General features: G+C 54.6%; 1 protein-coding gene across 1 annotated transcript; it reads right to left on the minus strand.

Moving 5' to 3' along the window:
• Positions 1–17,009: 17,009 nt before the first annotated feature.
• On the minus strand, positions 17,010–25,781 carry Asl (argininosuccinate lyase). Its single transcript, XM_026400346.2, has 17 exons — positions 25,728–25,781; positions 25,476–25,529; positions 22,465–22,659; positions 22,052–22,135; positions 21,753–21,809; positions 21,544–21,641; positions 20,346–20,423; positions 20,182–20,259; positions 19,706–19,758; positions 19,372–19,434; positions 19,080–19,194; positions 18,847–18,931; positions 18,696–18,755; positions 18,374–18,457; positions 17,558–17,638; positions 17,307–17,413; positions 17,010–17,214 (listed from the first exon to the last, which is right to left on the minus strand). Exons 2-17 carry the CDS (start codon positions 25,485–25,487, stop codon positions 17,070–17,072), a joined length of 1,395 nt encoding a protein of 464 aa, XP_026256131.2. The 5' UTR covers positions 25,488–25,529; positions 25,728–25,781; the 3' UTR covers positions 17,010–17,069.

The following is a 25,781-nucleotide window of genomic DNA, read 5'->3' on the forward strand; positions in this document are numbered from 1 at the left end:
CAGGACTCCAAGATGGCAGAGGCAGGGTACAAGCTGGAGGTGGGTCATGTCCCTGTTTACAAGTCCTATCGCTGTGATACTTCCTGCCTCAGGTTGGGTATTCAGAAACCGGTCACTTGTAATCAGGCGTCACAAGGTAACCAGTGGGAGCAGATGGGGTAAGGTCCTCAATTCTGTCCCCACAGGGAAGAGAGCATAAAAGACCAGGGTTTCGGGCGGTGAGCCCCTGTGGGCCACTGCACCTGCCTTATGGAGTGCTACTTCCTCCTTCCCCTCCATGAAGTGCACTTGGCTTATTCCTTCTGTGTCTTGCTCAATTCTTTTTTCACATCCCCAAGAACCTGGACCCCAAGTGGACACCCAGACATAACAACGCCATTCCACTCGTCCCTCCAGTGGCCTTCCCATGCCCTCTATGAAATTTCCCCAGATCAGTGAGCCTATTTTGCAATTCTGTGATTCTTAAAATTCAAATCCATGAATGGGGTTGTGGCTCAGTGGTAGAGCACTCACCTGGCACATGCAACGCCCTGGGTTCGATCCTCAGCACCACATAAAAATGAATAAACAAAATAAAACTATTGTGTACAACTACAAAATAAACATTTTTAAAAAATTCAAATCCATTCTTTCTTTCTCCATTTTTCGTTTTTATTTTTTGAATTTTTTTAGTTGTTGATAGACCTTTGTTTTATTTATTTATTTTTATGTGGTGCTGAGAATCAAACCCAGTGCCTCACACATGCCAGGCAAGTGTGCTACTGCAGAGCCACAGCCACAGCCTGAATTTTTTTTTTTATTGGTTCCTCTACCCACTTTTAAAATTGAATTATAATTGCTAACCATGCTAGTGCTGTTCACCAGGTATTTACTTTCTTCCCATTTAGGCCCAAGGTAGTATTGCATGCTTTCGCTCTTTGATATCGGGGTGGCCGTGTGACCATTTTGATGAATGATATGTAAATAGCAGAAAGTCCTGAGAGGAGCCCTGGCTCTGGCATCCCTTTCTCCTGTCTGGTGATCCTGGAAGCACCTGTTGAAACCCAGCCTCCCTGGGGTCCCTTCCAGCCAGCACTGAACCCGCAGTGGAGAGGAGGGAGTTGTAATCCAGCATACCAGCCCCCTGCTGCAGCCTGACCAGGAGGTTACTGTTGTTACTCCCACTCTCCAAGCATGCTAACCCAGACCCAAGTGGCCTGTAAATTGGCTGACACCACAGAGCTGGTGAGGAGCACAGGTGGAATGTCAACCCGATCAGATTCCAAGTATTGTGTTACCCCTCGAAATCCACGGTGCCCCTCCAACACTCTCAGACCCGTGTTTGGAAAGAGAACCAACAGAGTTGTGGGCTTTAACTCACAGTCGTACGTGCATAGGGGAAAGGAACTGCCAATTTTCATCCTCTGGGTGGACAGTGGTTTTTTGTTTATTTGTTTTACTTATTATTATTTATTATTATTATTTTCATACAAGGGATTGAACATAGGGAAGCTCTATGCTGTGTTACACCCTCAACCCTTTAAAATTTTTTTTTTTTAAACAGGGTCTCACCAAATTGGGGCAGCTTTTCTCAAATTTGAGATCCTCCTGCTTCAGCTTCCCAAATTACTGAGTTTGCCGTAGGCTGGTGTAGGATGATGTCAATTGGTATTTTAACATTGGTACCTGGACAATAATTATCGAGTACAACAAGCAATTAGAATAATAGAAACTTTAGATATTAAAGGTTATTTTACAAGATCTAAGAATAACTTCTAAAGTCTGTCTTAAAAGATCTTCTCCTCTTTGTAGAAATACTCCCAAGGGCTTTTTATTGTTTAAGATAAATTTGATGGAGGTCTAGTTTACATATGTAAAATGCACTCATCCTAAGGTACCAAGGGGACTTGGTAAATGTGCACACCTGAGCACACCTGCGTACCTACTGTCCAGTCCAGGCTCACAGTCCAGTTCTCTCCTGGCACTTCCCGGTCCATTTGCCTCCCACTCTTGACCTGGGCAACCGCTGGCTCCTTCTTATCACGGTTGAGTCCGCTCTTCTGGAGCCTTACATGGTAAATCCTGGGTGTCTAGCTCTTTCATGCAGCACACATTTTAGATCCACTGCAAAATGGTATGTGTCAGTCTCCTATTTCCACGGATAGCTTTTAACCACAGATCCCAGAAGGAGACTTCATTCTGGACAGGACATTCATGAATGCTTCAATTCCACAACTTAGCCTGCCTGGGGAGGCTGAGGCAGGAGGCTGGAAAGTTCAAGGCCAGCCTCAGCAACCTAGCAGGGCCCTGTTGCAAAATTTAAAGATAAGTAAAAAGACTTGCAGAATACAGAAGGGAGAACCCTGGGCCAGTCTGGGGAGGTCGGGCCCCTGGCAGCCTGAGACCCAGGGCCATGAGCCTGCAGCGGGCTGAACTGCTCCTCAGACAGCAGCAGGGAGGAGCACCAGCTGCAGCCCATGCGGGGATCCCTGGCCCTGCAGGGTGGGTACATTGGTCTTTGCCAGTCTAGGCCTGAGGCTCTCAGGTCCACTGTGGTACTGGCCAGTGGCTCAGGGGTGGAGCATTCTTGCGAAAGTCCGCACTTTGCTCTGATGAGATTTTGAGCCCATCATACTGCTCCCCTTGGCAGCCACTGGAAAGATGTGTCCTTTCTGTCTTCCTGAAATTCCTGCCCTGAAGCAACTGCGACAAGACTGGACTCCTCCTGTCGGCCTGCCCTGCAGCTGTCCGCAGGGAGCTAAGAGCAGGACTAGAGTCCTGGCGGCTCTGCCTCCATTTTGCACCTGGCTCTTGGGCTCTGGGTCCCCTTGGATTCCAGAGAGCCCCCCAACCTGGGCAGCAGCAGCAGCTTCTGGTCCTGGACAGGCCCTGCCTGGGTGCTCAGATGGGATTAGATCTGTGGTGGGCAGCAATGAGAGTCCTCCAGCTGAGCAAACCCCACCCTTGCCCCATCTCCTTTCTAAAACCTCAGTGTCCCCCCAAGCCCCCTGGTCTTCAGTCAGGGCAGCGGCACTGACTGAAGTTCCTTTAGGCTTCACCAGGACCCTCTGTTTGTTTTGGGGGGTGATGGTCAGACCTGATTTGTTGGGTCCCCCAGGCCAGGCCTCTGGCCTAGGACTCCGGTAATACTCACTGTCTGATTTTTGCTAGCAGCTAGACAACTGAACACAGGGCTGAGGAGCTCCAGACCTAGCCCCTGGGTAGGAGAAAGACAAAGGGAATTTTAAGGAGGAGAGTGCGGGGATAAGGCTCTTACCTTACTCGGGGTGTGTGACTTAGCAACTGCTCAGTCACCTTCCTGATGCACAGCGCCTTCGAGTTGACCTGTCCCAGCATGTTTCCGAGAGCCTGCTAATATCCAGTCCCCCACACCCGCTTCCTGTCACAGAAACCAGGCATGACCATGTCAGGCTTTATCCAGATCTATGCACGCGGCTTCACGGGGGTATAGATCACCCTGTTCACCACGGAGAATGTTCCATTGTGTGAGTGTAGCACAATTTATTTCACCCTTTCCCTGCTGACCATTTAGGTTGTCTGCAGTTGGCACTTGTGTGATCAAAGCTGAGATATACATTCCTGTACATGAGTGAGATTTCTCCAGCGATGTCCTTGGAATGGAGCTAGGGTCCCAGGGGTGCATGCCCCTTCACTACCGTTGCTAAGAGCGCTCTCAGTTAGCCTTTCATTGCTGTGACCAAAATGTTTGGCAAGAACGACTTAGAGGAGGAAAGATTTATTTTGGCTCACGGTTTCAGAGGTTCAGTCCATGGTTGGTGGACTCCACTGCAGAACATGGCAGAGGACATGGTGGGGCAGGCTGCTTGCTCAGGAAGGCCAGGCAGCAGAGAGAGAGAGAGATAGGAAGGACCTAGGTCTGACAGGATTCCCAAGGCCACATCCCTGTGACACACCCATCCACCTAGTGCCACCAATGGTCCACCCATTCAGATTAGGAATGCGTCAGATGGGCTGATCCACTGAGGATGTCCAGCCTCCCCTTCACCAAGCACGGCTGCCCCGCCATCACGGCAGCTTCTGAGGCTCCAGATGCAAGCCATGGCGCTCTCTGTGGGGCCTTGTGCAGGGGGCCCTTCACTTCCAACCACCCTACAGAGAGGACACGTCTCCCTGGTGCTCCCTGGGCACAGCGCAGGCCCCAGCAACTCCTCTCACCACTGCTGCTGGCTTCTGCGCCACAGAGATTTCGCTTACTTATCATGGCTAGACCCTCTTGGTCGTTTTCTTTTGAGTTTTATTTGTCATTATTATATATTTGAAACATAGACTCACCATACTTATTGATTTTTATTTATTTATTTATTTTTGGTACCAGAGATTGAAACCAGGGGCGCTTAACCACTGAACCACATTCCCCAGCCCTTTTTATATTCTATTTCTGAACAGGGTCTTGCTAAGTTGCTGAGACTGACTTTGAACTTGCGATCCTCCTGCCTCAGCCTCCCAAGCCTCTGGGATTACAGGCGTGGCCACTGTGGAAGGCCCTTTTTGACCTTGAGTCTGTCTTAAACGGCTTTTCTGTGCACCCACCTTACCTCTCTGGCCACTGGTCATACTTCTCCTTGGTCCCAGAAATAACTGCCCAGGTAGTCTCTGAAGCCCTGAATTCTTTCCCTCTCTCCTGGTCATCCTTCCTAGTCAGGCTCAGAGGCCAGCTCTTCTGCCCCCCCCCCCATAGAGGGAGCCTCCCTTTGGGCAGCCGCTTGCACTGGGAGCCTGAGCTGGACCTGGGGTCCTGGCTGTGTGGCGCTGGGCTGTGAGTCTCTGGCAGTCAATATTCTTACTGGTTCTGGAACCACAATGGCAGGAGCACAGAGCCATAAAGGCCATCCAGCTGCCAGGTGACAATAGGGACAGCAGCCCCCATGAGCAGACTCTGCTAAGGGGTCTGCAGGAGACACTAAAATATGGCCCTTCTCTTTGCCCCATGAAAGGGTCCTGGAATTACCTACATCCAAAGCACCTTCGGATCAGGGGAACTGAAAATGACAAAACACGCCCCCTGGTGGTGAGGGGCGCCCAGCAGAAAATGCCCCCGCAGGGGCCTTTAGGGCACCGCCTTGAAATGACCCAGCACTCTCAGCTGGCCAGGGCAGGGACTTCACACTGATGCTTTGGGGGATTTTTTTTTTTCTAAGAGATCATGTAAATTTAAATTTTTAATTGAATGTAAGAGTCATATATTTTATGGGCACCAATGTGATGTTGGGATTTGTGCACATGGTGGAATAATTATATTAAGCTAATTAACATGACCATCACCTTGCATCTTTTTGGCAGTGAACACATTTTAAATCTTCTATTTTGTAGCTTTGAAATAACGTGTTGTTATTAAATGTGGTTAACAAGGAGCGACAGTAATCAACTGTGATTCGTACCCCCGGGGCGGCCCCGGAGGGACGTGGTGTTGCGTTTTCAGAACGTGGCCAGCAGGTCGTCGTCTCTCTGCAGCTGGACAGCGCGCCTTCTTCACCGGCCTGCGGGTCTCTCCCTGCGGTTCCGTCTTCCTGCACCAAAGCGAAGACTCTAGTGAAGTCAGCGCCTCGTCGGGCGAGCGGCGCCCGCTTCCTCCTCGTCCGACAGGTCACGCTTTTCGTCCAGGTCATTCTGGATTTCCGCAGAGCCCACCGCGCAGACCGCGGCCTAGCCCACCAGCAGGGGCTCTGGACCCCTTGCCCCACCTCCCCTCCGCTTACCCCCGCGCGCGTCCTGCTCCTTCCGGAAGGCTCGCGCTCTGGCCCTTGGCGACAACCCGTGTCCCCTAGGGGGTGAGGACCCTGGAATGCCAAGGAACCGGTTGCTGAGAATTTCTTCATTCCTGCCCAGTTTGGCAAAGGAAGCGCTCTGCACGTTTGCTTTTGAGCAACTTTGTAATGCACACAACCATAAAAGGCACCCAGCTCAAGTGTGCGGATGGGCGGCCCGCACTGCGGGGGTCCAGGACGCTTTCCCAGGGTGCTGGTCCCGCTCTGCGCCCTAAGCAGGCTCTCGCCTACCCGTGGTGTCCGTAGATCTGGCTGTTCTAGATGCTTCCCTTCGCAGGAACAGCGATTTGCTTTTCTCTGTGCTCACACTCAACACGGAACACTCTGACCAATCTGCGGATACAAACTGGGTAACCTACAGTTTTATTGTATTCTTTAATTTTTGCAGTTTGGGGGATTGAACTACATCCACAGCCCTTTCTTTTTTCTTTTTTTTTTTTTTTTGAATTTTTTAATATTTATTTTTTAGTTCTCGGCGGACACAACATCTTTGTTTGTATGTGGTGCTGAGGATCGAACCTGGGCCGCACGCATGCCAGGCGAGCGCGCTACCGCTTGAGCCACATCCCCAGCCCCCCACAGCCCTTTCTTTAAAGAAATAAATAAAAATTGAGACAGGCACTCACTAAGTTGCCCAGGCTGGCCTCCAACCTGCAATCCTCCTGCCTCAGTCTCCTGAGTAGCTGGGATTACAGGCAAGAATCGTGTGCCATGCTCTCCTTCAATATTTTTTTTTTAATTTTATAAAGAGCAGATGTTTATATCTTGCAGACCTGGAGTCCGGGAGGCCTGGGTGAGGAGCCAGAGTCTGGGGAGGGGCTTTGCTGCATGGTGCTGTGACCCTATAAGGTTCAGTTCCCTGCCACCATGGAGGCAAAGGATTGAGGCAGGATGAGAGAAAACACTTCATCAACAAGCCTGCTTGCTGGACATGGTTGGCTCTTGCCTTCCCAGGACCATCTTACCCTTCTTCCTACGGAGGATCTCTTCAGGCTTTGCCAGGGAAGGTGTGTGGGTGCCAGATGGGCAGCCCCTGGGCTGTGGGTGTTTCTGATAGCAGCCCTTTCCACAGAAGCCTGAGCGCCTCCTCTGGTTCTCTTAAGGCCCCCCGAGCTGCAGCCCAGGGACCTGAAGAAGATATAAATGGCTGTTTCTGTGCTGACCAAAGTGGCTTAGCTGTGTTTTGTCGGTCAGTGTTTTGGACAAGCATCCTCTGACACTGAAGGACACTGACTTGGTCAAGTGACACAGGCCTTGCTCTGACAGGGCTTCAGCCAAGGGGTCTGCACTGTTCCAGGGGGCCAGGTTGCCCCCTGAACAGGGGAAGTATGCCTTTATTGATTTCTGGGGTGGGCTGAATCTGGTGAGTTTTCATCGGCCTGGGGTATGGATTTTGGTTTTGGATTTGGTTTTTGGCACTGGCCATTGAACCCAGGAGAGCTTAACTCCTGGAGCCACATCCCCAACCCTTTCTATTTTTTTTAATTAGAGACAGGTCCTCGCTAAATTGCTGTGGGTTTGGCTAAGTTGCTGAGGTTGGCCTTGTACTTCAGATCCTCCTGCCTCAGTCTCCCGAGCCACTGGGATCACAGACGTGCACCACTGCTCCGGGCATCAGGGGCATGGTTTTAAGACTCTTCCTCCTTCAAGCACCTGGGCCTTGAGGAAGGACGGTGGGTTTACCCCGGGAACCAGAACTCGGCACTGCCCTTCTGCGAGGGCATCTGGACCCTGGGACAGAGAGGTGGGGCTGCTGGAGGTCCCAGGCAGCTCGGGTGTGTGGAGAGATCACCCCAGCCCTTAGTCTGCAGCGGGTCGAGGCCCAGGGGGCTGTTTGTCTTTCCAGCGGTCTCCTCCTATTGCCAGCAGGAGTCGGGATCCGCGCTTGTGCCACCGAGTTGCAGAAGGACCTGCAGAAGGACCGCTGCAAGCCCTTGAGGAAAGTGCAGGGGGACAGGAGTGCCGAGGCCTGCAGCAAGGCCTCCCGGTCGTTTTCCCATTTCTACTGTCCCTGGCTGCACAGTGGCCACAGCGGGTCTCGCAGTGGCTCTTGGTGAGATGGACCCTTGGGCCCTTCCCAGGATCAGGACATCTCATGGCGGGTTGGCCTGTGGGAAGGGCTGTCAGTGGCTAGCCCGCCTGCTCTCTGCCCAGCCTGGTCCATCTCAGTGCCCTCGTCAGGGGCCGGGATTGCTGGGGAAAGGAGAGCGCCAGGGAAGCCACGTGCCCTTGTCCTGATGGTCGAGGAGACCTGAGCCAGGGCACCTGCCTTCGTCCCCCACGTGGTCCCTGCCCTGGGAGGGTTTTGCGCACTCCTGACCAGTATGCAGTTGATTTATAAAGAGGCTTCCACGGGTGTCCAGTCCTTCAGGGACAGCTGGCAGGAGCTAGGAGAGATTTCAGGGACAGGCCTCCATGGACCAGCCTCCATGGACTGGCCTCCGAGGGCGGGCCTCTGTGGGGAGGCCTCAGTGGACCTGCTTCCGTGGCCTGGCTTCCGTGGCCTTCCAGCCCATGCAGATTGTGGGTGAGCAAGAGAGGATGGGCTGAAGCACAGAGGGAAGATGGGAAGGAAAGCAGGTGCCCACGGTCCAGGCTGTCCTGGGCTGCTCCCTGCCTCCCAGTCGCCAGCAGGGTTGTCACCTGTGCCCTTCGCCTGCATAATCCTGCTCCTCAGGTTCCAGGGTTTGTTGAGATGGCTCACAGCGAGGGTCCGAGGAGTCCCCAAGAGAAGGGTGTTCCTGGCAAGCGTGAGGGAAAGGATTTAGTAGCTGCAGTCCCGGGCGTGGACACAGGTTGGAGGACAAGAACCTCAAAAGAGTGCCGCCTGCAGGCAAAGCAAGGACCTAGCGTCCAGGGAGACTGACCCGAGGGGCGGTCAGTATTTAGGGAGGACAGTGCCTCGGGCTGGCGGCCGAGGCACCGGGAGGGCACAGTTTCACGCCAGTGTTTCCTTTGCTTGCACCCGTAGGCCAAGGGCACAGGCCAAAGGCACAGGTCAAGGGCGAGTCAAGGACACATGCCAAGGGTGAGCTACTCAAACTGGAGCTTTAAACCTGTGCTTTCCGGTCTCCATGGCTGTGGGCGTTTCCTTTAAGACTCACTGTAGAGGGCTGGGGCTGGGGCTCAGTGGTGCAGCGCTTGCCTCGCACATGTGAGGCCCTGGGTTTGATCCTCAGCACCACAGAAAGATAAATAAAATAAAGATATTGTGTCCAACTACAATAAAAAAAAAAGATTCACTGTATCTCTCTTTATCCTGAACCCCTGTCTCCCCAGAAGTCAGCAAAGCGTTTTTCTTATTAGATTGCTGGTTTCTCATGAGGGGTACAACCCGGGAAAAGCAGGGTGGAGAAGGGCCAGGCAGGGGCCTCCCAGCACCTCCAGGTCTTCACCCACCTGGGTGCCCTCTGAATGTCAGCTGGGTTTGACAGAGGTGTCATCACTAGACACGATTAATTGATTAATTAAGTCATTATCCAGAGGTGACCGATCAACCTCCAGCCCTTCCTCTTCCTCAAAGTGAGGAGAGGCAGGACCTGCCAACCCCCTGCTGGGGACTAAGGACAGTTGGTTCCCCCGGCAATCAGGGGACACCAGCTATTCATTAGCATATAAGTGGATGCCCACTGCTTTAGAAACCCAAGGGCTCTGTGCAGGACACTGAGGCTGAGGTTGTCCCTGGAGGAGTTCCAGGAGAGGGGGGACCTTTACTCCAGACAGGAGTGCCATATGGGACTGGAAAAGTTCCTTTATGGTTCTTTTTTTTTTTTTTTAAGGGAGAGAGAGAGAGAATTTTTTTAATATTTATTTTTAGTTTTTGGCAGACACAACATCTTTGTTGGTATGTGGTGCTGAGGATCGAACCCGGGCCGCACGCATGCCAGGTGAGCGCGCTGCCGCTTGAGCCACATCCCCAGCCCCTTTATGGTTCTTTTTAGGGGTATTTGTTGCAATGCCTAGGGACTGAACCCAGGGGTGCCCTGCCACTGAGCCACACAGCCCCAGCCTCCTGAGTCCTCAGGATTACAGGCCTGTACCACCTCACCAGCCAGAAGGGCATCTCAGCACGTGCTCATCACAGACACAGGTGGTTTATTTTGGAAAGCAGATACATGTTCAAAGGAGAATGTGGGCCACCTGGAGAGGGAGAAACAATAACCCTAACAACCCCATTGTGTGAGGTGCCCACTGTCGGGGAGAACTTGACACAGGCAGTGCCATTTTGAAACACATCCTCCATCAAGAACAAGAGTCGCCTCACTCTGACTTAACCCGACCTGAACCCAGATAACCTCCACCGTCATGCAAAGGAAGGAAATTGTCATCTGGGACTGAAATCCTGAAAACACCTGGTCCACCCAAGGACCCTCCTTGACAACCCCTAGCTACAGCCTCACAGCAAAATCCCTGTGATTCTCACCCCCTATAACTTCCCCAGGCTGCAGTTGGGAAGCCGTTGGGCCTCCACTGGGCCCTGGGGCAGGTTTGTCCTGAGTACTGTTTGTCCTTTCAGTCTCCCATTCATCGGTTCTCAGGCTGGCCGATGGCAGGGACTGGGCTAGAGGGACAGCCAAAGCAACCACATTCACCCATGTTCCCAGCAGGGCTCACTGCCCCCACCTTACTCTCTACAGGTGTGGGCGTGGAGTCAAGGGTGTGGGCCAAGGGCACTGACCTGGGACACCTGCCTCTGCTGGTCCTGAGTGGTGTTTCCTGCATTCCCAAGACTCTCCTGAGACGGCCTTTCCTTTTCTGTAGCTCCAGTTTCCTACCTCAAGACCAAGTCTGTCTGTTATTATTTCACCTTTATATTAACGGAACCTGTGATACATGATGATATGTGGTGTTTGCCTCTTAATGTTTTAAAATTAAGTATGTTTACTCTATAACTGTTATTAATTTTTGTTTTTATTACTTTTTAGAGGTTTGCTTTTCCTTTGTTTATCATTCTTTGGGTTTTTTTTAATTTATTGGCTTTTGTTTATAGTTCTTATTTGCACCAGAATTTATCAGGAAAAAAAAAGTTTTTAGCTCTGTGACTTTATTGTTTTTTTCAAAATTAGCAGAATATTACAGCAAATCTGAAAGTTACTTTTTCTCTTCCCTTCCCTGAAGGCACAAAACCCAGGGACCATTTATTTATTTATTTATTTATTTATGTTCACTGCAAAGGAAAAAAGATGAAAAGGAGGAAGCTCACCACCCGGAAGGAGGCAGTTCTAAACTTCTCAGTCCAGGTCTCTGATCTGTGGGCCCTGCTTGCCCAGGGTCTGAACCCACCCTTGAGGGCTGGGAATGGGTCAGAGCTGTCTCCCCATCAGCACATCCCAGAGGTGGATGTTCAGAGCCAAGGAGATTAAATGTCATACCAGACCTGGGAGGGAGCAGGTGTCAGGGTGAGGGCTGGAGCCACAGCAGGCCTGGGGGGGCACAATTGGCATTTGAAGTGTTTCGAGGGTCCTAATCCTACAGAGGGAGCTGTCAGAATGGCCCACCCCTTCCGATCTTGCTTTTAGGAAAGATCAACCTGGTCCTCTTCCTACGAAAGTCCCTTCTCCCAGATCTCAGTGGGAACAACTCAGAACACAGCCCAGCAGGAAGTAGCTGCTGCAAGGAGCCAGCTTCTGAGTCACAGTAGAAGCTCTGGGAGGCTGGGGCTCTGGGAACCTGGAGCCAGAGGAAGTGTGACCTGGGATGTCTCCAGCTGCACTGAAAGCTAAAGCACAGCGGCACCAAGCAGAATTCCCATGGAAGATGATCTGCCATTTAGATTCTCAACTCAGCCAATTATGAGAGTAAAGACAGATTTAGGAACAAAACGTGCTAAAACTGTAATTTCCATCCACTTTTTCTTAGGACATTAAGAAGATGTTACTAAAGGAAATATGGACATAAAACAAAATGGGGAAGCGGCAGGATCCAAGATCAGACGTTGAGACAGGGACAAGCCGCCAAGGGACATGGGGCTGCAGCTTCGCTGAGGTACTGGAGAGCTCAGCGTGAACTGAGTCCAAGACCAGAGGCTCCCAGGCCTGTCCTGGTGGGTCTTGTGATACACTTGACCATTGGAAAAGTAATATTGACAGAAAGGAGCTGTTTTCATGTTTATTTAATTTATTTATATTTGGTACTGGGGATCGGACCCAGGGGCACTTAGCTACTGAGCCACACCCCAGTCTTTTTATCTTTTATTTTGAGTCAGGCTTTCACTGAGTTGCTGAGGCTGGCTTGTATTTGCAGCCTCCAGCCTTGGCCTCTGGAGCCGCTGCAGATGAGTATTTTAAATCAGTGAGACACTGGGCATGTGGTGGTGGTGACTGTGATTCGGGATGGAGGGTGGAGTCACACCAATGACAATCCCAGCACAGTGTTGGATGTGGAATATGGTTATAGAGAGGCAAACTCTTAACTAATTGTGATGACTATGTAATGTTAATAGGTATTGAGTACATCAATAAATCAACAAATAGCCACATAATTTAATTCATCTGACATAAGGGGGTGACTACCAGAAGAAACAGGGAAGAATGGAAAGCTGCTGTCCCTGGAAATAGGGCTCAGGTCTGTGTGGTGCACAGACTGACTGTTCAGGTGCAGCAGGCCCCCAACCCACAGCCAATAGAACCACCTCATTCCCCTTTGTCAGGCACCTGCCTGCTCTCTCTGTCTGGCATAATGTGCAAGGAAAAGCACAAGTTAAAAGTCGTTAAGCAAAAAGAAACTAGGATTTCATAATTTGGGAAATTCTCAGCCTGTCTACATGCAAGATACTTAAGTATCCAGTTTAAGATACTGAGACTAGGAGATGACTGTCAGGAAAGCATGCTTTACAGAGGAAGCCCAGGGTGTTGTTTGACGGTTTGCTATTGCCTGAAAGGATCAAGAATGGCCAGAATGCCAGGCTCAATGGTGCAGGCCAGTAATCCCAGCAGCTCAGGAGGCAGAGGTAGGAGGATCAAAGCCAGCCTCAGTGACTTAGCAAGGCCCTAAGCAACTCAGTGAGACCCTGTCTCAAAATAAAAAGGGTCAGGGATGTGACTCAGTGGTTAAGCACCCCGGGTTCAATCCCCGGTACCAGGAAGGGTCAGAGCATTTCACACAGTGCTCTTGAAGAGATCAGGAATGTGTCTCATGGAGTCCCTCAGGTATCTCAGCAGAAGCCAGGAACAGAAATGGGGTCACCCAGGAAATCTCTGGAGAGGAGCTTCTTGTCCAGGAGACCCACAGGGCTCTCAAGGACGTTCTGCCAGCAAAAGTCCCTCGGCACAGACTGAGAGAAACAGTGTTGGGGCCGCATGGGGGGACAGGAGCTGGCAGGGCAGGCGACTCTGGGCACATCCTCTGAGGCAGGCAGGGCGTCTCCCACCCTGTGCTCTTCCCACAGAGCCATCTCGAGACATCAGGGAACCACAGAGGCGGATGACATCGTTACCAGGGGAAACCAAATAAACCTCTAGCTTCACCTAGTCAACCTCAAAGGCCATGCAGCCGGCTCTGCTGGAGGTCACACCTCTGATGTGTGGGTGATGACAGCAGCTGTTGCCTAGGTGACTTTTCAGGGACTTGGGCCTGCAGGTGTCTGATGGGTGGCTGAGAGGGATCTCCATCTTCGTGATACATCTGTCCCCTTAACTCTGGGGGGAACTTCCCCCAGGTTCTGCAGGTGGACATGCTGACCTCCCCCTGGACCTGGGGCTTTCTTCCATCCCACCACCTGCCTTTTCACCCGCTGCGCGGCCCAAGCATCCTAGGCCCTTCCTCTGTAGCACAAGGCCCCGAGGGAGCCACAAGCCAGGCTTGCATAGGGTGGTGGCACCAGCTACAGGATAACGGCGGTTCCCAGGACAAACTGAGCACAAGTCCCTGGTGGTCTAAGCCTTGCTCAACTGACATCTGTGGAACATCTTTTGGAGCATGCCCCTGGCCAGTGCCAATGACCTGACTCTGCCCTGTCCCAGATCAACGTACAAGCTTCCATCTCCCTATTGGCAGAGCAGCCTGGTGTCCAGTCAATGCTCCTCCCTTCAGGCCTGTTTGTGCTCTCCTGAGCTGGTTCCTCTTCTGTGTCCTGAGTCAGGATTTCCCATGTCCAGTATCAAGAGGAAATTAAAGAAGACTTCCAAGCTTCTCTCCAAACCCCACTGCCGCAGCCCACCAGCAGGACTCGGCTGGTAAGGATGACTCAGAGGACGGTGGTACAGGCCAGGGGCAGAGCCCAGGGTCAGCCCATTCCCAGGCCCTGAGACCTAGGGAGTTTTCCAAGCTGCAATTCAAAATTGCCTGGGACCAGTGACTCCTTCTTTCCTTCACCATCTTCCTTTTTAAACTGGAATGTCTGTGACTGTTACCCTGTGCTGGTCCAGGCACTGCATTAGGAGCAAACGGGTTCTGGAGTCTATGTGTGTGAACTCACTTAAACCTCATCACAGTCGTGAGTTTCCCAGGATTAGACAGACGAAGTGTGGCCCCAGGAAGGCCTACACTCAGTCATCCCTGGGTGATGCTGTACTTGTACCTAATTTAGGTCATTCTTTTTTTTTTTTTTTTTTTTTTTAGAGAGAGAGAGAGAGAGAGAGAGAGAGAGAGAGAGAATTTCAATATTTATTTTTCAGTTTTTGGCGTACACAACATCTTTGTTTGTATGTGGTGCTGAGGATCGAACCCAGGCCGCACGCATGCCAGGCGAGCGCGCTACCACTTGAGCCACATCCCCAGCCCTAATTTAGGTCATTCTTGTGTGTTGGTGGGGTACCAGAAATTGAACTCGGGCCCTCGACCACTGAGCCACATCCCAGCCCTATTTTGTATTTTATTTAGAGACAAGGTCTCACTGAGTTGCTTAGCATCTTACTGTTGCTGAGGCTGGCTTTGAACTTGAGATCCTCCTGCCTCAGCCTCCCAAGCCATGGGGATTACAGGTGTGTGCCACCACGCCTGGCTAGGTCATTTAGATGATTCGATGCAGATGAGATTTTGGACTTCAACTGATGCTGCCATGGGCTAAGACTGGGGACCTTGTGTGAGAAACATACCTGTTAAAGCCTAAAGAAGGGACCAGGAAACAGACAGGTATGGCAAAAAGCAAAGCTTAATGATAGTTGGTCTTGCAAGATCAGGTGCCCCTGGCAGTCAGGGACCCCAAAGAAATCCACACCACAATCCCTAGAACCTGTTAATGTGGTACCTTAAATGATAAAAAGGAACTTGTAAATATGACTAGGGTCTTGAGATTGTGTTCACTACCTAATTGGATCCAGTGTGATCACAAGGGTCCTTGTAAGAAGGAGGCAGAAGGGTCAGAAGGAGCTGTGCCAACGAAAGCAGAGAGATCTGCTAGACTGGGAGATGGAGGAAGAGGCCACAAGCCAAGACACACATGGCCTCTAAAGACTGGCAATGGCAAGGAGTGGATTCTCTTCTAAAACCTGGGAAGGAGGTCTGGCCCTGTTGACACTTGATTTCATCTTAAAGAGACCCATTTCAGACTCCACTCATGTTGTTTTGTGCCCACAGGTTTGTGGTATTTGTTACAGCAGCAACAGGAAACTGATACAGGGTCACACTGAGTTTGGGTGTATTTAGATGCCAAGGTTGACTATGTTCTTTTGGTATGTGTATGGTGCTGGGGATTGAACCCAGGGCCTTGTGATTTCGAGGCAAGCACCCTACCAACTGAGCTATGTCCCCATCCCCCAGATGCTGAGGTTGAAAACAAAAAAGTAGAGAAGTGGAAAAGATCAGGTAGCAGACCAGGATAGACAGGTGTGAAGAAGAGTGTCAGGCACAGCAGCCCCTGGAGGAGGGTGTGACATCCTGTCTCCATCCGTTCCCCTGCCCTCTGGTGATGTCAGGTCTCAGGAGGCCAGGCTGCTGTGTCAAGGCCCTGGGAGACAGATCCTAATTGGTCAGGGAGGAACTTTAAACAGGGTCATCTAAGAAGATCCCCCACTTAGACCGCACGGTGCCCCCCAAGGAGGCAGACAGGCTCCCGCAGTCTCCCCACCTGCTCTGTTCTGGTTCTCATCTTCAGGGCTGGGCCCTGTGTGTGCAGGTGAGCGCTCAGTGTGTGCAGGTGAGCGCCTTGTATTGCAGGTGAGCACCCCATGGCTGTAGGTGAGCACCCCGTGTGTGCAGTGAGTGCTCCATGGGTGCAGGTGAGCGCCCCGTGTGTGCAGTGAGCGCCTCCTGCGCTGCGGGCAAAGCATCACTACCTGTTGATGGGTATCTACGGGCCTCCTTCCTCCCTGGACTGGCTCTAGGCACCTGCTGGATGGGTGCTGTGACTTTCATGCAGCAGGAGGTACCCAGGAGTTTGTTAAGAGCAGGTTCCAAGTCAGGGCAAGACTGGTAACCATTCCAGTGACCGTGATTCTCAGGCTCTGAGCACACACTGGAGTCCCCCAGAGAACTTGGTGAAACAGACTCAGTCTCTGTTTTTAGGTCTGACTGAAATCTGGGTCTCCAGCTAGTTTCCAGACCATTCCCTTGGAAGATCTGTCTGTGGCTGCAGCTTCCCCTCCGTCCTGGGCTTGGGGGCGTGTCCCCACTGCTGGAGCTCTGGTTCCTTAGTATACAGAAACCTCTCCACTTCTCCCAGAACCACTATTCTTTCTCCCTTGGGTTTTCCTTGCTTTTCTTTGTCATTAATAAAATGTAAACTTCAGACATTTCTTATCAGGGTTTGGGGCTGTCTGTGTAGAAGACATCTCCTGTCTGGGCTCTTTGGAACACTTCCCAAGTGCCAGGGCCCTGGCAGGTTGGTGTGGCTGTTCCCACGTGTCTGCAGGAGGGATGCCACCTCTCTGAGGCCCTCGCCTCACATCCAGGGGAGATTTCCTGGCATATCCTCTTGAGGGTGGAGGAGGCACCAACTCCACCTGTGTGTGAAGTTGGCCCCATGTCTGACATCACACACTGCCAAGTACGCCATGCCCCTCATGAGGGCACGGTTACTCCTGCAGCCCTGGCATAGACTGCTGCCCAAGGGACACCTGTCATGGTGCCTGAATGTCCAGGGAAGGGTGCATTAAACAGGAGAGAAGGAAAGCAGGGCGTCCAGAGGATACTGGGAAGGAGGGCACATGCCATGCCTACCAGGGGCCACCTTGGCACTGCTGAGGACACCCAGGTGAGAGGTCACCATCCTCTCCACTTCCTTGGGGGCCCCCACCAGCTGCTCAACAGACCCTGGCAAGTGCGCCATTGAGGGAGACAGGGTCGGCCGAGAACATGCTGCACCCTTCTGGGGCCCGGTTTATTTGGAAGCACGTTGTGGGGAGTCTAGGCCTGCTGTGCCTGCAACAGCGCCCGCACCTGGCCAATCTGCCAGTCGACACTGGCACGTGCAGTGCCACCCAGGGCTGTGTACTGCTCCACGCTGTGTCCATAGTCCCATACGTGGCTCACGTCGCCTGAAAAAAGGGGGCTGGAGGAGGGCAGGAGAAGGGTCAGGGAGTCCAAGCTGCCCTGTGTGGGGTGACCAGGCTCCCTCCTGGGGACAGCAGAGGAAGGCCGTACCTAATGGTCTGCAGCTCCTGCAGGGACAGCTGGTTGAGGGCAACCCCTTTTGTCTCAGCCATGAACACAGCTTTTCCGGAGGCCTCGTGTGCCTGGCGAAATGGCATCTGGGGGGCAGGGCAGGGGTGGCACTGGCGTGAGTTCCCTCCACTGTGCTCTACCCAGTGTGCCTGTCCCCTCCTGACCTCCCTCGTGCATAGCTCAGGGCAAAGCCCTGTCCCATGCCCTCCGCCTAGCTACCTCACACTCACCCCTTTGCGGACCAGGTAGTAGGCCAGGTCAGTGGCCAGCATGTCCGGACTCAGAGCCTGAGCCATGTTCTCACGGTGAATCTGGGGGCATCAACCAGGCAAGTCATGAGCCCTGGGGACCCTGGAGCCTGGTGCTGCCAGGCCCAGACCCAGGGGCTACTCCCAAACCCTTGATGCCCCCTACTTGGGCAGACTCTCCTGCCCATTTGATCTGCCCTACTCTCTCCTTGCCCGTCTTCTCATAATTCCTGATACTTTTAGGTGAGCCCCCAGAGTTGCCTTTGGGTTTGCAAGAGCCTTCGCCACAGCATGATTTGCAGGTTGATTAAAGGGCGGGGGTCAGTGGTCTGGAGTGGGGCCTGGGGCCACCTTTCTGTCAGGTTCTCAGCTGACACGGATGCAGCTAGTCCCAGGATGAGGCTCTGAGGACCGGTGCTCAAGACACGTGAGTGACTTGGAAATGCAGTGATGAGGGGGTGGGACTGCTTCAGGATAACTGGGGTAGGTACAGACAGCTGAAGCAAGATGGCGGGGTCTACACTGCGGCTGGGCATGGGTACAAAGCTGCTCTGATGTGTTCTGCAACTGTTGCAACCGAAATCTTCCCTGATAAATTATTTAAGAACCCGCCCGGCCAGCAGAAGGGCCCTGGGCCCTGGACCTGTTTCTCCTCCACTGCAGCAGCTTTTGGCCCTTTGGGATTCCCGAGAAGAGGGCACAGCCTTGCAGCCCACCTAGCCTGCTCCCAGTCATCCCCAGGCATGCCCACCCCAGATGGAGGGAGAACAGCAGATGGGCAGGGGAGGCCAGTCTTGCCTGCAGTGTAGAGATGACACCAGTGGCCACCTGGAGGACGGCGCTCATGGTGTCTGACACTTCAAACACAGCTTCCTTGTCCTCCTGGGGGGTCCGTAGCAGCAGGTGAGGGCCCTGCAGCTCTGTCCCACTCCTCCCACTGGGACCACTGAGCACCTCTCACCCCCACACCAAGGAAGAACACAGCCCCCAAGGCAGCCACAGGCTGTGTGTACAGGACGAGGAGCAGCAGTCACCCAGTGACCTGCCTGGGTGTGCCCGGCCCTGAGGCCTGGCGTGTGGTGTGGGGGCAGATGGCCCTCGCCCCTCCCCGACCTCAGACCTGTAAGTCCTTGTTGTAGGTGCTTGGAAGTCCCTTGAGGGTCATCAGGAGCCCAGCACACTGCAGGAGAGGGAGGCTCAGTTGATGGGACCCGGGTGCCCTCGGGACCCGCTGGGTTGGCCCAGAGATCTTGCCCCCCTGCCCTGCTCACCCGCCCAAAAACGCGCCCCGCCTTGCTCCGGATCAGCTCCAGGCTGTCTGGGTTTTTCTTCTGGGGCATCAGGCTGCTTCCAGTGCTGGGGACAGAGATGCTGGGACTGATGGGGCTGCCCTGCCCTGGGTGGCCCTGCAGGCCCAGCGGCTCGCTGTCCAGATGTCGCGACGGGGAGGTAGGAGGAAGGAAGCCATGGCAGTGGGACAGGCCGGGTGGCCACCTGGACTCACCTGTAGGCATCTGAGAGCTGCACAAAGCCGAATTCCTTGGTGCCGTAGAGGATGAGGTCCTCGGCCATCCTGCTGAGATGGGTCGTGCATAGCGAAGCCCAGAACAGGAACTCAGCTTGGGGGGAGACAGCGGGTGCTCAGTCAGCAGGCCCTCCTGGTTCCCCACCCGGCCTAGAGCTGAGCCAGGTGGATCCAGGGGTGGAGAACCCGGGAGGACCCAGGGTGGGTCACAAACATGGGGCGCTATGCAAGGACTGGTCCTGCAGATGAGTGGGTGGCACCCAGGACTCACCCACAAAGTCTCGCTCACTGGTGGCATCCATGCTATTGAGAGTGATGGCCTCGAAGTTCAGTTCTGGAGGTGGGGAGGAAATGGGGCTGGGCTGGAGGGCAGGAAGCGTCCTCTTCACCCTGGACCAGGATGCCCACAAGACCCCGACTCCCCTCAGGAACAAGGATCAGAGGAGGGGATGGGATCTCTGCAGAGGCCCAGGCAGCAACCCTGAGTGTGCCCAGCACCTGGTCACCTCGGTCACCTCCAAGCCTGCAGGTAATCATGTGGGGGGGGGTCACCTGGCAGGTGCTGAGAGTGACTCTCCCCAGGGAAGACAGGCAGGGCTCCTCACCTGCTCGGAGCAGCTCCCGGTCCAAACCCAGAGGATTGCCTGCAATGGCCCCACTGTGGGGACAGGGGGTTCATAGTGACCAGGGCTCCTGGCAGGCAGGCCCTGGCACATCTACATGTACCCACCGAACCAAGCCTTAGTTGCCAGGGCCCATCCCTTCCCTGGCCCAGCCCTGGGTGCCAGAACACTCGTCTCCACGCAGGGGAAATGGCAGGTTGCGGTGGCCAGCTGGGCTCTCCAGGAGCTTCCCTGGAAAGCTTGGGCCCTGCTTGGACATGTTCTCTGGCTGAGTCGGCCCCATGTTGGAAGAGCTGGGGGTTGGTGTACAGTCCTCATCCTCTCCTCCTGGCCAGTCGCCTGGCTTCCTGGCTGGCTCTGTGCTTCCTGCTTCTCCTCTTCAATCCCCAAGGGCCATGCTGACTGGCCAGCAGTGCCCACAACCCCTCCAGGCCCACAAGGCGCTGGGCCCCACTCACCTCCCTAGGGGCAGGACATTGACCCGCTTCTTCACCTGCAGCAGCCTCTCGGAGTCTCGGGTCAGCGCCACGGCGTGGCTGTGGGAGGCAGGCTGCGGGGTCAGGGCAGCAGGGCCTCCCCTCCCACACGACCCTCACGGTGCTCCTGTGCCACAGCTGCTCACCTCAGGATCCAGTGGCTCCAGCGGATAGGCTGAGCCCTCTGCAGGTGCGTGTACCCTGGGAAGAGGACGTCCCGCTCACTGTGGGGGAGGAGGAGCAGGTGCTAAGAGACAAGTCAGAGGACACTATAGGCCTGGGCACAAATAGGTCTTCTGGGCAAAGCAGAGGTGCGACTGTGTGGTCCAAGGATTAGGCCAGGGCCATGGTCAGGGACAAGGTCACTCCGGGACCAAGGGTGGATTAGGCCCTTGGCCTGGCAGCTCTGAGCAGGGGCCAGAGCAGGGGAGGAGACCATGGGGGGTACCACCTCGAGGTGCGAGGCCTGTTTTTAAACAGGAGAGATGCTTTGAAGGACCCCAGAGACAACAGGGCACTTTGAAGAAGTGAGGCAGAGACACAGGGGCTTCGGAGACGATTCTGATTGGTTGTTTTGTTTAAATGAGTAGCTACACTGAGACAGACTCCACGTGGGATCTGCCCGTCATGCAGTTCTGTGTATAACCATCTCTGCAATCGGTTTTAGGATATTTTCGTCACTCCATAAAATCTCCTGTACTCATTAGCACCCACTCCCTGCTCTTCCCAGCAGCAGGGGTGGGGTCGGGGGACGGGGGGGGGGGGCACAGTTCTATGCCCAGGTGGCTGAGGTCTGTGAAACAGCATCATGGAGAGCTAGGGAAGAGGGGGGTCAGCCTGTCTGACCAAGGTCAGTCCCACCACACTGGGACTTCCCAGCAGCCCCTGGCCAGGTCTGCAAGAGGCAAAGCTGGTTCCAAAGGATTCAGGTCAGAGATCCAGGCTTGGGATGAGGCTGGTGGGAGGCATCCTTGGGCTCTGTCCTGTGCCGGCCCTGCTGGGTGGGACACGGGCACTAGCAGGCCTTCAAGCCACTCTGACTTCTCGAGGCTCGGCCAGGTGCTGCCTTGGAGGTCTGGCACTTGCCTTCCAACCCTCCGAGGGCCAGCCTTCCCTGTCTGCTGAGCAAGGGTGGCCTGGGGTGGGGGAGGCAGCCAGATGTCCCTCCTGGCCACTCCACCTTGTTTCAGGACTTCCCCACACCCAAAGACGGCCTCACTAACTGGTCACCATGGCCACCTGGATCTGGTGCTCAGGCCATCTGCCTCAGGGAGGGGAGATGCTGGCTGCCCTGACAGTCCCCTCGGCCATCTGGGTGTCCCTGGGGGCAGAAGGGGGACTCACGCCTCTGCACGATCCACCATGGTTCTGATGAGCTCCCAGAGGAGGGCACAGAGCTTCGAGCAGGTCTGTCGCATCCACAGCCTGAGGTCTGTGACCACCTGGGGAAGAGGAAGAGGTACTCAGGGAGGAGATTGCTGCCCCCCCGAGGGGACCAAGGCACTGCCAGCTGACTGCCACTTGGGCTCCCAGGGAGGAGGAGCTGGTGGCACCTGGTCGTTCCGGCTCCGTCCCGTGTGCAGCTTCCCTGCAGTCTCACCGATGAGCTCCTGGGGTGAAGAGAGGCACAGGGTCAGGTACTGCCTGCTCACAGCCCCCAGGGTCAACCCAGGCCTGCAGGGATCCTTGCAGGACCTGCGCTCTCCCTCCCTGCCCCAGGGCCCCCGGAGTGCCCGCGGTTTCGCCATCTCTACCAAGGCCTCCCCAACAGAGGTCTGCCAACGAGGAAGAACAGAATGACATGAGTGGCTGGGCCAGGTGGAGGGGGGCCGTGAGGCGGGGAGAGTCATACCTTCAGGCGGCGCTCATTGGCTGTGTGGATGTCTTCGTCATTCGGGTTTAGCTTGAAGGTGCCCTGGGCCCACTCTTCAGCCACCTGCAGTGGGTGACAGCAACCCGGGCCCCTGTCCTGGTTTCTGCCCTCCCCGATGCCTGTCTTTGCACAGAAGTTAAGTCCCAGCACAGGAGTCCTAGCCCTAAGGGTGCTCCTCACACTTATACATCTCTGCCATAGGCCATGGGGCACATGGGGACCACTGAAAGATGAGGAGCAGACATAGCACATGGCCACATAGCAGCTCTCTAACCAGACAATCACTCCACAGGGAAGCCACAGGCTCAGCATGCTGTAAGTTGTGCTCAGGAATTGGTGGGAGCCCAGAGTCGCAGGGAAGGGGTCTGGTGCAGCTTGGGACATGGGAGTACCTTGTCCAGGCCATGCAGTATCTGGTCCATCTCGGCCTTGGTGAGCAGCCCTGCCTTCTCCAGGCCTCGGCTGTAGGCCTTGCTGCCCTGTACATCCACCTCCCATAGATGCTGGTCATAGGCGATGGACGAGTTGAACTTCTCCATGATGGGGTCCACTGCACCCACGAACCGGCCACCCCATAGCTTCCCGCTCTACCAGGACAGCAGGAACAATCAGTCACCCACCCACCTGAATAGTGCCTCTCAAAAAAGGGCCCCGAGGGAACTTGCTGATGGGGGCAGTGAGCAGGATTGTTCTCCTTGGACAGACAGGGAAACTGAAATTCAAAGGATGAGGGATTTGCCCAGAGCTCTCGAGAAGGAGCGTGGGAACGTGGCTGGATATGGAAGACATGAATGTGTCCTACTGCATGGTGGCATCCCCAGGACAAACAGAAATCCTGGTCCTTCCTTACCATGGACTAAGGTGAGAAGTCACCTGTTGGAACCTGAGTTTCACCAAAGATAATGACATGTATATAAATATTGGTGAGCATACACTGCTTTCTCTCTGTGTGCCAGGCACCATGCTAACTGCTTGGCATGTGCTTACGGCAACCCTCTGAGGTAGGCACCACTACTGTCCTCTACAGAGGGTAGCCAGAGGCACAGAGCCATGCAGCTGGCTCCCACCAATGGCCGGGACTGCAGCCCACGCCTTAGCCCCATGCTCCACCAGGATCCCTCTGCTGGGCTGTGGTGTCCTGGACCTTCACAGCAGGGACTCGAGAGGCCTCAGCTTCCTGCACCTCTCTTCCTCATTGCCTGAGGATTTGGAGACCACTGACCCCTCACCATTGCTGTCTTTCTAGGAGGCGAGGACCCGATGAGCTGAGGACAGAGACAGGACAAAATCTGTGTTTTGAACGAGGGCATAGGCCAGGGCAAGGGGCAGAGGGGCAGAGGGGCTGTGGAACACCTGGGAGCAGCCTGAGCGCCAAGTGCCCAGGACCAGGAGGGAACATGCTGGCTACTTCACCTGCATCATGAAGGGGAGGTGTGTCTACAAGGGGCCAGTGAACAAATGTCCTCCTCCGCCCCCTGCAGTGCCCTGCCTCTGTGAACCACTGACCTTGGGAACACTACACACCCTCTCTGACCCTCAGGGCTGCTTCTTTGAAAGCAGGAGTAATAACAGCACCTGATAGTCTTGTTGTGAACACCCAATCGGATATATGTGCCACACACTGGCACAGTATAACACCGGTGCTAGAGAGGGCCCAGTCAGTGCTCTCATTACTGGGGAGTAGCCAGGGATCCTGGGGCTGCAATGTGCACCTCAGGGGCTGGCAATGCTCTGGCCCCAGGCTGTGAGCTGATCTGACAGTGCCCAGCGGGGCTCTGCCCTGTAGAGGTAGCCTCCACCCCCACCAGCCTTGTGAGCAGGGCTGACCCTTCAGCTGCCCCACTAAGATGATCGTCAGCAAAGCACCCTGTGGGGCTGTGGGCCTGACCACAGGGAACACAGGGCCAGAGCCAGCTAGTCAGAATCCAAGTCAGCCAGGAGCCTGCTGGGGAGGAGGCTCAGCAGACTAGCACCGCCTCCCTTGGCAGGCTTCAGGGCCTCATTGCCTGAGTTGTTATTACTAACTACAACTGTAACAAGCAGAACTGCAGCCAAACCAATTAGCACCATCCCACAAGATGGCCTGGGGCAAGCTGAGGCCACCTGGAGGCTGGTCAGAAGGCAGACCACTGTACTTTGGGACTAAGCTCCCATCCCATTGGCAGGCATTTAAAAGGATGGTAGGAGGAGGTCAGAGTGAGGTGCTTCCAACTGGTCACTAAGGAGAGGATAGGCCCATCATGGTAGGAGAGGGCACTGCCCCCAGCCAGGAGACAGCTGGTCCAGAATGAACTCTGGGGGCAGAAGGGCAGGGTTGAATGTGCAACAGCCAACTTGCAGTGCACAGGGAACATCATGTCGTCCTGTTAGCCACCATTAATTGAGTACCTATTTTAGTGGCCCTGGAGGAGGGATTCCAAGAGCCGTTACACCCTGCTTTGAGGTGGGCACTGTTACCCCTGCTTTACAAGTGCGGAAGGATGTTTAGAGAGCTCAAGTGACTCTGGTACAGAAACCGAGTCTGTTTGGCTCCAAAGTCCAGGCCCTCCACCACAATCCAGACACTAGCAGGGCAGACATTCTTAACCTGTTTATTCTGATGAACTGAGAGAGAGGAAGTGACTCGCCCGCTAATGAAGGCCAGAGGGACTGTAACCCAGACAGCTGCTTCTCAGGCCTCGAGTTCCCTTCATCAGCTTCAAGCTAATAGCCTCGTTTGCTTGAAGGGTTCAAAGCAATGACCTCATGATCCAGTACCTTAGAGATGAAGGCAGACACCTGTTATTATCCTAATTTGCTAGATAAATCCACTGCAGCCCAAGGCAGGAGCCTGTGCTTTGGACTCCTGCCATTTAGAGGCCAGGAGGAGACACTGTGAGATAGGCCGAGGTCAGGCACCCCTTGAGACCAGGGAGGGCCACAGTGAGGCTCCTACCTACTGGCTCTTCCCACAGGCCAGAAGTGGACAGCAAGGACACTTTCTGGCTGCTACCTTTTCTATATACAGGGACAGCTTCTGTGGCAGGAGAGGGGTACTGTGTAGGGTGGGGACTGGCAAGATGACATTGGGAAGAAGGAATGAAGAGGTGAGGGAGCTGCATGTGTGGATGGCACCTTTCTGGATGGTAGCAACACTGTCAGGTCAGGGCAGGGCCAGCCAACCCCCAGTCGTCGGAGGGCTTTCCACTAGGGTCATCTAGGCACAAGGTGGGGAGTGGGAAGACAGTGATGGGAACACTAGTGAGCACTGGCAAAGGTCTCTGCCGGGCTTTGGCCAATGTGCCTAGTGGTGCTGGCTTCCTGGAAGGTGGCCCACTGCAGGTGTGACAGGAGAGGTTCCTGCGCGCAGGTGGCGGCTGGGGCTGGCAGGCCCGGAGACGGGGACCCCCAAGGTCTCACTCACCTCTGATGCCATGCTGGGCGGTTCCGCGTGCTTCAGGCGCGTGGGTCCTCCGGTCTGGAAAACAAGACCGGACTGGCGACTTCGGCCACAAGGTCCTTGGGGCGGAGCCGCGCAGAGCCCGGCAGCGCTGGGCGGAGCGCAAAACCGGGAGGCGGACGCGGGCAGCCCGGCGCCCCCGCTCGCGCCCGGTCCCCTATCTCCGGTCCCGCCCTGCCGCCCGCGCCGCCCGCCCCGCGTGCCCAACACGCTCACCCCTCTTGGCCGCGCAGTCCCCTCTCCTCCGCCAGCAGCGCTTTTCTGGCCTGG

The sequence above is a fragment of the Urocitellus parryii genome, chromosome 9 (genome assembly GCF_045843805.1).
Source record: "Urocitellus parryii isolate mUroPar1 chromosome 9, mUroPar1.hap1, whole genome shotgun sequence".
NCBI classification, from domain to species: domain Eukaryota; kingdom Metazoa; phylum Chordata; class Mammalia; order Rodentia; family Sciuridae; genus Urocitellus; species Urocitellus parryii.

What these genes read in the sequence shown, in the direction of transcription:
- Asl (XM_026400346.2), bottom strand. An exon ending in TGGAGCCACTGGATCCTGAG is followed by an intron (nt 20,260 to 20,345) that starts GTGAGCAGCTGT and finishes TGCCTCCCACAG; the next exon opens with CCACGCCGTGGCGCTGACCC. An exon ending in CGGGGCGCGTTTTTGGGCGG is followed by an intron (nt 18,756 to 18,846) that starts GTGAGCAGGGCA and finishes CCTCTCCTGCAG; the next exon opens with TGTGCTGGGCTCCTGATGAC.